Genomic DNA, 14,013 nt, shown 5'->3' with positions numbered 1-14,013 from the left:
GCGGCGGCAGCAGCAGCACCAGCAGCAGCAGCGATGCTACCACAGCTGCCTGGCTGCCCTCAGGAGAGTGCTGCCTTAGCTCACACCTGGGAATTCACCTTTAGCAAGAGCTGCAGAGACCAGAAGCTTGTCTGTGACAGGGAAACAGTGGAGGGTGATTTTGATTTAGCACCATTCATAAAAATCCTTCCTGAAAAAGAACCGCTTTTGTGTTACTGCAGCAGACCAGAAAACCACTGTGCAAAATGGTGGCACAGTTTGTATGTAGAGACAATGCTTTTCACTAGGTGAGTTATAAAAACGAGCTTTTGGGGCTCATCTGAAGTGATGAAGTGACTCTGACCCTGACCTCTGAGCCCATATCCCTTCTATTTTTACCCCATGGGGATCAAGTGGTAATAAAAGTTATTACTCTCCCCCTACACTCTTATGCTCATCCTTACATATCATGGCTACAATAAAGCTATTTTCAGTGTCACAACATTTTTTCCCTGTTCAGCAATCAGGCTGATAAAATGCCAATCCATTTACTGGCCTGAATCTGACTGTGGCAAAATGTTACTTTTTCAGCCAGGTGGACTATCTGGCTTCACTCAACAACAGAGATGGATTTCTATACCAAATATTGGAAATTATCTTGGAAATACAAAGCTACCACACTGCATACAATGCAAATACTCTGCCCCCACTATTCCTGCTCCACTTGAGCTTGTGCTGCCAGTCAGAGCGGCTGGAGAGGGAAGAAATAACTGCAGGGCATGCACACAGCATCAGGGCTCAACATGCTCAGGCCACATTTAGTACTCAACATTCCTGTGTGCACTGAGCTTGCTTCCCTTTGCTTATCTAGTTTAACCTCTGCAGACAAACAGGCACAAACATTTTACACAGATACCTTTGTATCAAATACCGAAACACACGCTACCCTCTGAATTTTAACCAGCATTTGGTTTACAGCAACACTCAAATCACCTAACAAAAAGACACCTCTGCTTTTGTTTCTTGTAACTGAGCTCCATGTTTATTATTCCGTGGTTTTGTCAGCAACTGATGTTATCCCTAGGGTAATGTCAGCACTCTCCTACTCTTAGGAATTCCCCTAGTATTCAAAATGTCAGAAGATAATAAAAAAACTTGAGCATCAGGAGGAGAATAAACTCACCTGAAATACTAAATAAACATTGCTGCCTGACCCCCTGGAGTAAGGAACATGCCAGATTGGTGGGGATAAGGTAAGAACTGAAATTAATGTATGCCATTTTTTTCTTCTGGGTATCTTAACAGATTTCCACAAATTTCTGAATATACATGAATGACTGTGTGTCATACTCTAAATTGCACAAGAGCGCGAGTGGCAAGCATGCCACTGGTATTCCAATTATTACTGGTGGGGCTGAATCCCCAGTAACTTGTTAATCTTTGCAAATATTAAGAAATATCTCATACAATATTCTCTACTGATGTCAAAATTACATTGTCACAATACAGGGTTGAAAAACCTCTGCCTCGTCCTGCAGGTCTGTAACCACCATATAAGCTCAACAGCCAAACCCAACAAAAACACACAGTTAGAACAAAAAAAGGATTGTAAATTATCAAGAGAAGTATGTGACTAATGACACAAAAACCAAACACAAAAACTACAGTTAAGTATTCACATTGCTTGGTGATAAAGACACGTATTGAACACCTATGGCAAGTCAAGCTCAGAATTTTGAGCATTCTGAGGGCTTGACAGCTGAAATGTAGATGGGATTTACTCCCGCTCTAAGCATGCATTTTTTTCAGAAAAAGGCCCTGAAAAGGTAGGATTCTCAGAAAATAAGTTAGTTTGAAATACAGGAGTATTTATTTACGTATTTAATAAACCTACCAATTGCTTTAACTTTGTTTGTTAGAACCAACTTACCTGGAATACTCGCTGGAGAAATGGGACCAGATCTTGACTGGTTGCTTCCAACGGGTGAGCCTACAGGGGAAGGCGATGGACCCCCAGGGATGCCAGAGAGATGTGGAGAAGCATGAGGGGAAAACGGAGACTGTGCAGGGTTGCTCTGCTCCCCTTGGCTGCTTGTAGAGCCTGACGCGCTAACAGCTGAGCTGAGGGTTGCTTCAGTTCCAGTCGGCAAGTCGTCAATGGATCCAGATAAATCCTGAGGAAAAATGAAGAAAGAACGTAAGTGCTTGCATGAATACTCAGGCCAGAGGACTCAAGAGCTGGCATGGCAATAGATCCATTTGTTTACTTATTGCAGCAGATAACTGAAAGGTTGTCTTCAACATGTAGTTAAATGATGGCAGAAAACAAGGATAGTATGCACAATTCTCTGCTTAATCTCTAATTCTTTTGAGAAAAAGAACAAGCAAGGGCAACAAATGAATTGGAACCAAATTCATTCAGCATTCAATTTAACCTTTTCCATCTGGATTAAGCTTTCAAAATTAATCCCAGAAATTCTGCCTGGGCATACCAAAACTAATGAAAATGATACATCAGTTTCACTTTTACACAGTATTTAATTTTGGGGTTTGCTACCATTACAATCACAGCTTATACTCTTCACTCCAAGCTATTACCACAATGAGAGAAGAAGGGTTTAAAATACGCAGCCCTCTAACCCTCCCATGCAGCTCCTTTGCCTTGCAGCAGGGAGATGAGAAAAGGCCCAGCCCTCAGCAGCAGCACTGGATCTGCTGGCCACCAAGGAACAAGGACTGCTGCTTATTCACTTCCATCATATACCAGTGTACAGCTCACAGGTTCTCTTCAATTTCATCTGAATACAGTGCTGAACAGTTACTCCATTTTAGCTCATAACCGCTACATTTTCAATGAGAAATTTCCTCTGTAGATCACAGCACATCTGAATTCTAACTATGAACTGCTGGACATATTCCCTGAAGCTGTAACACAGGAATTATACTGGTCTTTGAATCTGTGGGAGTAATCAGAGGCTTTAAATAATTTTAAGATCAGATATAAAAACCCAAGAATGCTGTGACAAAGCAAGCACATGCTCCCCAACTGTCAAGAAAAATATTAATTCCTAAGCATCATAGAAAAACCTCATACAAACTGAAAGGTGCCAATATAGCTGTGCTTCTGTAGCTATTGGCAAGTCACAAGGAGCATGTTACTATGTTACTATTTCTATTAGCAAATTAAAGCACAAAAAAGTAGCACGGAGCTAACTCACATATAAACCAGGTCATTAAGTGACCTCTGAGACTTGAAATAACTGGGATGACAGAGTGCATTACTTTGGTTGATCCTGACTTCATTTATTTGGCTCATGCAAGTGGTTGCACCACAGACAGCAGGACCCCTTGTCCGAATGGCACAAAAAGAACTAAGTTCTGCTTGAGTAAAGAGCTCAGGAAGCAAAACCTTAGTGCTGCCTAATTTTCATAACAAAAACCAAAACTTTTTAGAAGTCACAGAACACGGATGAAATGCACACGTGGTGTACTTAGAGCCCTGTCCAACGATGACTACCTCCATTACAAGGGAGGCTCACAGCCAGGTTTCCCTAACAGACGGACATGGGCAGTCTTCCGAGGCACAGGAAGAGGAGGATTAACAGTTTAAGCGCTGCTAACACTCACTAGAAGCCACGTAGAACGCTGTGTGTTATTCCTCGTTGTGCATAAGGGTAGGAAATACAAACCACCTGACTTAGCTCTCTGCAGGGCATCTTGCGGACCTTATTTCCAATGAGTTCCCACAAATACTTCAAGAACAACTCTTATCACAGTTAAATTTTGCTTTTTCTGACAAGCATGGAATTGTACCCCTATTTCATTAGGCATACGAAAAGCAAAAATTAAGGCTAAAACTTCAGTCTACATGTGGATGCTGCATTTACTCAAGAGTAGACTTCAAAATCCGTACAAATGGAAATTTAATTGTGAAGTGGGCAATAAACTATTTTCATTGTTTCCTTTTTGGATCTATTAACTGTAGAAAATGTAAACAAGAAATAACACTGCTTGGTACTGCATAGAGCAACACTAGATATTTTTCATACTAGAATGTATTTGACAAACAGGTAAGCAATTATTGCTTTTCCATACATAATATGGTATTCTCCTAAATGGAATCAAATCGCTGCTGTCGTCATGTGTAACAAATGCTGCAGGAAGTGCTGATAAAACAAATGCTGCTGAAAAGCATATAATAAACCTATGAAAACTGAATGCAGCAAAATAGAGCCTATTCTAAAGGAATATAAATTCTGTGTAAAAAACCAGATAGGCACCCAACTGATAGAAGATACAGAAAACATAGAGGTTTACGTTTAGAATAACAAAGATTTTAAAATGGTGTGTGGAGTAAAGCTTTCACGTGGGCTGGCAAGCCAAAGGACTTGACAGAACAGGTTTGCCAGAATAACGGAAAAGCCATGAAGAAATTAGCACTGTCCTTGATGAAATTATCTGCTGTTCAAAGGCTAAGGCAAGACTTTGGGACGGGAATGAAGTCAGGTCACATCGACTTCTCCAGCTTTCCGCATGAGTGGAACAACTGGTGAGTCTCAGGCATTTTCTCAAGTGCCTGCTTTCCAGGAATTTCTTCACCCACCCGATGAAAATCCTTCACGAAGGTGGAAGGGGAAAGCTTGCATGACACCCTTCTATTTAAATTGTGAAGCCATGCCACCCTCATGCAGTGCAGGCTGAGGGAGCAGCCCGGTCACCACAGCACACCCACAGTCCCTTGGGCTCCCCACATGCGCTCAAGGGCAAGCACTGGGATTTTCTCCCAGGAATGGCAAACTTCACAATCACCACACCTGCTGAGGATGCTATGGTAGCGTTCACTCATCAGACTCGTCAAGAAAACCGAGAAAGAGGTTGCTCTCAGGATGGCACAAAAGACTGTTGCCGTCTAGAAGTCTGGGCTGTGCCACACAGCCTCCTACCTTGCCATCAAGTGGGCTATAATGAGAAATATCAGCTGTTCTGTACAGGGTGGTTTGGGGTTTTTTGTTTGTTTGGGGGGGTGTTTGTGTGTTTTGTTTTTGGTTTTTTTTTTCTTTTTTGTTAACATACACTTCAAGGCCTTACCTAGTCTTCTAAGGTGGAAAGCCTGAGCGGACGAGCAACTGGGAAACTTGCAGCATACGGAGGCTTTAGAAACACCTCTGTTAACTAAAAAAGCTAATTGGGAAATATAAAAGAAGGAGAAGAAAGACTTTATGTGAAGCACACCTGGACAGAAAGAGCAGAAGCCGGCTTTCTGTTCTCCTATTACCAGCATTTTAATGCTTACTTTTACCTCATTTTACAGAACAGTAGTGAAGTTGTGCAAATTCCACATCACAAACACTTATTTGTATATAAAACACTATACACACACACATTATATACGTAAATTACATGGATACACTTGCATTTACTTAGCACATCTATATGTAAAGCTATTAGAAAGCCTACTAATAGGAGAAATTCACAGCGGTTTAAGCATACAGCCTAGTTAACAAAGAAGCTCTGTAACTAATACTCCTCTGGAGGACAATTTAGTCAGCAGGGCACCAACTCTATTCTTCTTTTATAAGTAGTATCAGATCTATGATGCCTGTAAAGAACAGAGAGACCTTACTTACTGCATCTCATTCAAACCAAGGCACCTTCAAGCTACAGTGCTTCCATTTATCTTGTTGGGAAGTTGGCAGGTTAGGTAATTGCTGGGATTCTTTTAAGGGGCTGAAGTCCCCATACCCTAAGGCATGCCTTAAATTTTGCCTCTTTTCAGAGGCTTTTTCTGGAAAGCACTTATTTCTTCCAGTAAAATCTAGCAAGCTTAGAATTACCAGTAGTCTTGTGTTTCTTACAGATCTGTTTCTTGTAATGTAATCCTATTATTCTTATCTATGGTATTTTTATGACTATATTTTCAAATGTGACATCAAATCTAAGAAAAAATGAAAGACAAACTATTTCCCCCCTCCCATCACAAGTCTGTATTACAGTTCTGTATTCTCTACGTCAGCTTTATATCCTGTATTGTTCAGGACATTCCAACCAGCTTTCAAAGTTCATTTCCACATAATAACTTGATTACAAACTGAAATGTCCCCATGCAAGATTTATCTCTTTTAGCAAAGTGTTTTATCTTCAAGTATCTTCAGTTCTAGCCTCACCTTCCACCTATGCACGACCTTTTTTCATGCCCATCTGACAAGTACAAGAGCTAAAATGAACAAGATCACATTGTGCTTGGGATTATAATGTTATGCCTTCCTGGTGGTACGATCTTATCAGAGTGACAGGAGAGACACTCTTGAAACAGCACACCAATTTACTACCGCAATGTGGGCAGCAAGAGATAGAAGGAAGCAAACAGATTATATAGAGCCAGGAAACCCAAAGCTACAAAGAGATCACAGGGCAAAAAAGCCCTACAAACACCCATATATAATATAATAACAACTTACTCGAGGAACACACCTAGATCCAATAAACAAGCAAAAGGGAGACGACAGTAGCTCAGCAATATCACCACAATTTTACACACTGAGTGCGACAGGATTACAGCATTCACTGTGCAGCAAAAATTTACACTGCAAACACTTCATGCAGTTGTCAGCTTTGCTTAGCAATGTCTCAGCAAAGACAAACCAAGATTTTACTAAGGGGATCCCTTGCTAAATACTTACAGTTGAAAAAGGATGAGCACCTTCTCAGAAATCAGAAGAAGGAGAAAGTGTGGGGCCCCTTGCTAATGGAGTTCCTACGCCACTAAATTACAGCCTAAATTCTCTAAGAAGTTACGGCAGTTTGGGGCTCTCTTGCGGGGATTATGCAGAGCACATACAGCCTGTGATTTATTTAAATTTTCCAACTATTGCCTACCAGTTCCTTTATGCTCAGGGAGTAGAAGAAAAGCAGAGGTATTCTGTCAATACTAAAATTTAAGACACACAAAACCTTTCTGTCTCCAAGAAGCTGAACCCCCTAGACTCTACCCTACAATCCATTGTGCTGGGATGAATCCCAGTGCTACATGTAGGGAACTGCATCAACTCACTGGCTGCAGGATCAAAGCCTACTCATTCCATTCAGGCCTTCCTGCAGTATTTCCTTAGGATGGTACTGCTCAAAAGACAGGATCCTGCATGAAATATCCATCTCTTTAACAAGAATCGCCACTTTACAAGCAAAATTATATATACAAGCAAACATATTTCACATGTAAGTATGTAAATATATATTCAAACAGACATACACTCTGCTATTGTTTTGGAGCCATGGGGGATTACGAACAATATGCTCTGTAATTGAGATTAACTTTGAACAAATGATTTGGCTGACAAACACACATACGCACACAAAAGGAAAACCCACAATAGCTCTGTTTAAATTTCAAGATATTTGTAAGACCTCTTTTCATCACAAAGCAGCCTATAATAGCATGTTTCAAGAAGTCTTCCAAAGGCCCTGCTGGTCACATTGTGGAGGCAGCGAGTGAGCTAACAGCCTCCTAGCGCCTACACAACCGGAAAAATGCACAGGCGCAGCAATGATTGGGACCATGTGGAAAATTCTTTCATTTTCAAAGGCTGTTACCCACAACCTGGGTATCTTCCTTCCACGCCAGCTGCATAGGGACCTTCAGCTAAGCACAAAAAACTGTACCTAACACACATCCTTAAAAAATTGTTTAACAGGAGACAGCAGGGCTGCCATTAAATTTCTGCAAAAATTCCTTCTACACGCCTTTCTGAAATTAATTCTGGGGGAGAAAACAAGGTTCATTCTCTGAATCTTGTTAAATCAAGGTCTGGAGAAGGAAAAGTAAAGAAGATCACTTCTAGTACAAACACCTCTCAGAGGAAAAAGCTCGATTTCTATTGACAGGCACAACTCTACCTCAGAGCACGCTGTTGTAAGGAGAGGGCTTGTTTCACCTGCAAGACAAACACAAACTTTGACAATAGCTGGGCAGAGGTACTTCTTATGGTACTTAGTCATGTTACCTAGAATTCTTATGTAATTCCACTTACTATATGTTTCAGTGTTTTTAACCAGGTTTTTAACTTTAACCTCTATGTGATAAACTATTCATGCAATATTCTAAATGAAGGGAATTCTAAGTATATGATAAAAATACTAGCGTCTTGCACTAAATTTAGTGACAAAGAACAACTTGCTGGGGAAACACATTCCCTTCATTCTGTGGACCTCACATGCTTCCCAAAATAACTTGGTTACTGAACTGTGTTGCAAGTACTCTCTCTGATCAGAATCAAGAGCTTTCTCTGAGAAGTTATATAGGCAAGCTCCTGAGGATGCAAAAATCTTTTTCCCAAAAGCCCTATATTCACTCAAGCAACCAAGAAAAAGTGCAATCAAACAATGTAGTGCCAGTGCCCTGCCTGATACCTTTTCAATGTATGGGATCCTGGAACTAGATCTGTCTTCAAGAAATTATCCACAAAAAGCTGACTTGGAAAAACATATTCAAATCACAGCTTACTACCTAATTGCTAAGCAAATGACTGTTCATTTAAAGAAAGAGTAATTTTTTACTACATTTGTTTAGCAAGCAAAGGATCTGTGTTTGTAAGAAACCTTACCTAAAAATAAAAATTGTTGACCTGGGGATACAGGAGTCCAAGAACAGAACATTACATGCCCGTATCTGTCAGACATGGGATGAGAAGAAGTTGCTAGGATGGATAAAATCGCATTTCTGCGTCTACAGTTATCCACAATGGGATCTTATTTGCTTGTCCAGACAAGAGCTTTACACCAAAGCAACTTAGGGCAGCTAGAAATTCAACACTGATGAGGCACCAGATGAAGGCCCCACCAGCCACACTCCTCCTTGCCCGCGCCGAGTGCCACTCACTGCAGGGTCTGCAGCTCCCTGGCAGTTACCAGGAAGGGGCACCTGAGTCCTACAGCAGCATCAAGTAACCTAACGGCACAAGAAAAAGTCACTGGTTTATAAACATTGACTCCCGTGTATGAACAATAAATACTAATGACCCATGTGCCATCAAAACAAATTGACAAAGTCTAACAAGGACTGTAAAGCATAGGACACACAGCCTGTCTGACAAGGATACTTTTTTATATTGAAAATAAACAGTAAATCTCTAGAACAGAAAAACAGTAACACAGTATCTCTCAAGATACAAACTTCCCTGTTATTCTCTGAAGAAGAATGCTTAGCACGTAGAATTTCTGGAAATAAAATTTAAAAACAAAAAGCCATGAACCCTTAGGAGTCATTTGTTTCTTCAGTACTGTAGCAAAGAAAAATGCCCAGCTAACAACTCTTGTAGCTACAGCATCAGTCATTTATCATCAATAAATCATCAACTTTTAAAACAACCAAATCAATGAAAACGACAACAAATGGGCCTTACGAAGAAGAAGGAAAGTTGTGTTTGCATAACAGCAATCTAATAAAATTTAGTTTGTTCATACTACTTCCCATGCATAGTACTGTTCCCAAACATGATAAACCTAAGGGGTTTTTCATATAAAAAACAGTGAGGTGAGACATAACAACTTCCCTTTTTTGTGTCTCTTTGGATTACAACAATTTTCTAGATCATGTTGCCTCCACAGGGAGAAGACAGACTAAACTGGCAAGATAAAACAGAGGAAGCTGACTGAAGCAAAACATGTACTGATCCAAAATCTCTCAAGCTCACTGGTGAGCTTGCTCTTTTGGGGATCACTGTCCTTCTCCCTCTATGCAGCAAGCTTAGAATCTGGATGGCCACTGCATGACCACCCTGCTCGCCAGCCCAGACAACTCTCCTAGCTCTGCTTCCAGCCATGCTGAATTCAGCATCAAAAAGTCATAGGGAAAACACCACATGGCTGCTACTCCTCCCATTACCTACTTATTCTACTTTCACAGCTGATGTAGAAAGAAATCAGACTAAGTAAGCAAGGAGAGGAGTACTAAATCACAAGAAAGACAAACACGGATTTAAGCAAAAGCATATGAGAAAGAACAAGACATTACTAAGAACATATAGGTCAGTAGATCTGAAAGAGACCAAACATTTTAGCAAGTGCAGCAGCAATATGCATTAGAAAGTATTGCTTACTGTCTTTATTCTATTTACTCTGGCTATCATACTTTGGAAATTTGCAGCACATGCAGTCAGACATAGACCATCTATCTTCAAGACTACATATTAAAAAACCTGGTATTGTGTGGGTGTGGCTCAAGCAGAAATGAACAAACAAAACTTCAGAATACCATAACGTGCAATGTGATAAAATTCACATCATGCCTCACCTGCACTACACCCACGAGACTGCAGTGCAGAGATTCTCAATAGGTCTGCGCAGGGCAGCTCACGTAGGAGAAGCTCTTTGAACATGACCACACAACCTCATGTGGCTGAATGTACCTTACTGTTTACTACTACAGACATACCCTGAGTCACAACACACTTATTTTGCAACTATTAATTGACATCTTTCTACATATGCTTCTCAGGCTATCCCACATGGCATCCAGAAGGCATTAACTGTGCTTTTAAATTTGGACCTACAGTATTATCTGATTTGGAGACTGCAGTTGAGAGAATAGAGAAAGTGTTGGTCCAACAACCAACTGCCCACTGATCACTGAAAGCAGATACTGTCATGCCACAGTAAATTAGGCAAGTTGATAACAAGTGAGCTGTTCTGACAGCCCAAGGCCACCTATGCATGGAGTACGATAAAGGGCTTAAACAACTGATTGAACCTATACACCTGTATGCCCAACGTTTAAAAACTCTTGATCTACAGCACTTGCCTTTTTTCTTTTTTTTCATATTAATACCCTTTGTAGAGTTACGGTTTGATAAAAAAGTCTGTCCCAGCAGGTTACCGTGGGAATAAGGATCTACAAAACATAGTTTTTCATTAGCTTAGGGCTTGTGCATGCATCATACTGCGTCTCTTTCTTCTCTCTCCCACAACACCCTGTAACCAAATACCACAATTCAATGAGATGGTAAATAAGCCCCAGACACATCTTAAACTTCAAAAACACAGGTGCTCTGTTAACTTTCCATCTCTTCCTCTTGAATCAGAAGCAGAAAGGAGGAGAAAAATGTATACATCAAAAAGACTGATAAATGTTATGAAGACTTCCTTTTTAAGGAACTGAATAAAGTGACTTCCCTCAGAGAACAACACTAATTAATGAATTAAGTCTTATTTAAAATACTGGATATGCAGCATTATATTGGGGTAACAGGCAGAAATGAGTGCCATAAGGTTTACTTCAGTAAATTCAGCTTAATTTGCTACTTCAGGCTCATTGTCTCATCGTCATGCAAGAACCTCTCATCTCTGTTCCTTTCTCTTCATTTTTACTGAACCCAATGCGACTCAGTGGAGTGTAGTTTGGCCATCAGTAAAGCACAAATGCATGGGGCTGTGATCACCCTGCTTCTGCTTTGCTCCTCACCCCCAGCTACACACACAAACTGATGACTTCTTTCTGAGGTCTGTGGACCACAGCATCAAAGCCAAACAATTACTCTTCAAGAGCTGTTCACTCAACCCCTCCCACGAAAAGGTTGGAAAATGAAATCCAAGACAGTAAAAAAGCAGAAAATGAACTTTCACATTGTTTTTCACACATGCCTGAACATGGCCCCCACAACACCCCAAGTTCTGGAATTCACATTTCTTTGCAGTAGTTCAGTACTTGCTGGACATGCTAAATAATTAAGCAGCCAGGGAACGTGGTATTTTGAGATGATATGGCTTTAACAAACTTGTGTAGAACTCAAGTCTCAGAAACCTCTATATAAATTTCAAAAGGCTTTTGAAATTCTATAAAAGTGTCTTGGCCTCAGTTTTCTTTTTGAAATAATGCCTTGATTAGCCAAGTAGGAAGCATAACTTGCAGCACTTCAACTGGGCATTAAGAAAAAATTCTGAAACACTGATACCCTCCCCCATCTACTGCTAAGCAACATTTTGGTATGGGAAGAGGTATCTCAAGGCTAAGATAGTGCCATGGTTGCCTTGACCACTGAGTGAACTAAGCTGAACTTTATTCAACAGGTTCATAATTTCAGGTGCACTCCTGAAATCCAGTAAATGAGGAGACATGTGGACCTGTCACTAGAGGAGTGTTAAACATTGTGGACTATGCAATCTACCAAAAAAACCCAACAAATCAACTACTACTGTTCTTTAATTAATATATCATACAAAGCAAAATCATCCATGTGGAATTTTGAGGGTTCTGTGTGCCTGAGCATGCTTCAGTGTTGCAGCTTTTGCTTATGATAGAGAGGATAGGGAATCCTGAGGTCCTTTAGATAAAGCTTGTAGTGGGTTGCTCTTCCAAAATTTTCCTTGCCTCTAAGGGAGGAGGTTGGTATTGCACAGAATTACCAATTCATTGCGATGCTAATAAAAGCCATCTGAAAAAATTCCAAGAAAGCATGGATAGGATGTCCAGTGTACAGTAGTTGTGGTCTGCAAAAATGTGACTGCCACAATGGATGGATACTTGGTGGGGCCTTACTGGGCAGGGCGCTTCCATCTGCCTTTTTGTATGATGGTGCTTTACCCAGCCCTTCACCTGAGGTGCCAGTTGTCCTTCTCCAACACCTGCCAGGCTATGTCCCTGCTGCAGCTCCCTCCAGCAAGCATCACTGCAGTGCCACAGCCCACAGTGCACTTGTAAGCCACTAGTATAAAATATTTGTAATGCAATAAAAGGTAAATCCTTTCCCCATTGATCTCTATTTTTGTTGCCCTGAATTTTTAGAGTTTTCATAAATGGTGTGAAAAAACACATCAGGTAAAATGACAGAGGTGGAAAAAGAAAGAACTGCAGCTAGAAGCTTCTTTGAAAGAGGGTTTCCCAGGATCTTGTAAGGAAGTGATCCTTTGTTCTCCTCTCTGGCCGTTCCTGTTCCCCCATGGGAAGCCAAAAGAACTGCAGCTCTGGTCAATGGCTGCTTCCTGGTCCTTGCAAGATGGAGCAGAGACTTCAGCCCTGCCAGACCTGCAGTTGCAGCCCTACCTACTGCTGATTCTCCATCCTCCAAGCCTGTTTGAGCTTTGTAACACGGCTTAGGGAGCTGGGCCAAGAAGGCTTTTGGGGACCGTGTCTGATAGAAAGGTGGGAAAAGAGCCATTTGTATCAATGCATGATAAGTGCTACAGCTTGAGAAGAACCTGGTTCTTAACCTTATGAAAGTTTTGCTGCATGGCTTCTAAGGTCATTGCTGCTTTGCAGCAGCCTTTCCTAAGCTCCTCTCCTAGTTCCCTGTTCACGGTCTTCTGTGCTGAATCCTACAAATAGGGCCAGTATTTATACACTGCTGTCTTTCTTTAAAAAGACCACTACCTTTATCACAACTTCGAAGAAGATCTACCTAATGGAACTATAAAGCTACAGCTCATTTCAACCTCTAAGTTATTCATTAGATAGACCACCAAAAAAGAGGAAAAAAAAGCAAATCAGTAAGCTGGATCTTTACAAAGCCTCAAAATACTTCTAAAGGATGCTTGTCAGAACAAACAAATGTACCAAAGGAAGAAACAGCCTCATGAATTAAGTAAAAAAATAAATATAGGGAAAACATATGAAAATTTCAACAACCGTGCCGATCTGTTGCGAGCTGTATCCGTGCCAGTGGGCGGCCTCGGGGCACCGTAGGATTCCTCAGTGCAGTGCCAAGCTCCAGCAATATTGTTATGGTTAGAGAGGAATTTCTCACAAGAGCTAACAAAGGCAGAAGGTCATAAATAAACACAGCAGGATCGCCTTGTCAGTTCTCATTATTAGCGCTGCAGGCACTTGCTTTTCTATGGGCTGCTCACAGGTTCATTTAAGTGTAAGAGCTCCTCCTCAGAATTTCACATGCTCATAAATAAAGACAACATTTCATTAGAAAGAAAGGCACACCTAAGTTATTTTTTATTATGGAGGTTTTTTTACACACACAGGGGCACATGTGCTTGAGCCGGCTGTGCTGCCGGCAGCCGCCCCCTCCGCACACATCCTCCCCCGGGCCCAAC

The 14,013-nt window shown here is 41.0% G+C and overlaps 1 protein-coding gene across 11 annotated transcripts in view; it reads right to left on the bottom strand.

Annotated features, from left to right (window-relative positions):
- ARID1B (AT-rich interaction domain 1B) overlaps window positions 1-14,013 on the bottom strand; it is a 296,599-nt gene that overhangs the window by 96,848 nt on the left and 185,738 nt on the right. For all 11 annotated transcript variants that reach the window (XM_017739507.1, XM_017739513.1, XM_017739516.1 and 8 more), the window contains one exon: window positions 1,910-2,153. In XM_017739507.1, coding sequence (XP_017594996.1) covers window positions 1,910-2,153 — 244 coding nt within the window. The remainder of the gene's footprint in view (window positions 1-1,909; window positions 2,154-14,013) is intronic.

Source organism: Corvus brachyrhynchos, unplaced genomic scaffold, assembly GCF_000691975.1.
Source record: "Corvus brachyrhynchos isolate BGI_N302 unplaced genomic scaffold, ASM69197v1 scaffold14, whole genome shotgun sequence".
Lineage (NCBI taxonomy): Eukaryota > Metazoa > Chordata > Aves > Passeriformes > Corvidae > Corvus > Corvus brachyrhynchos.
The sequence above is the reverse complement of the archived record's forward strand: the minus strand, read 5'-3'. Positions and strand labels throughout refer to the sequence as shown.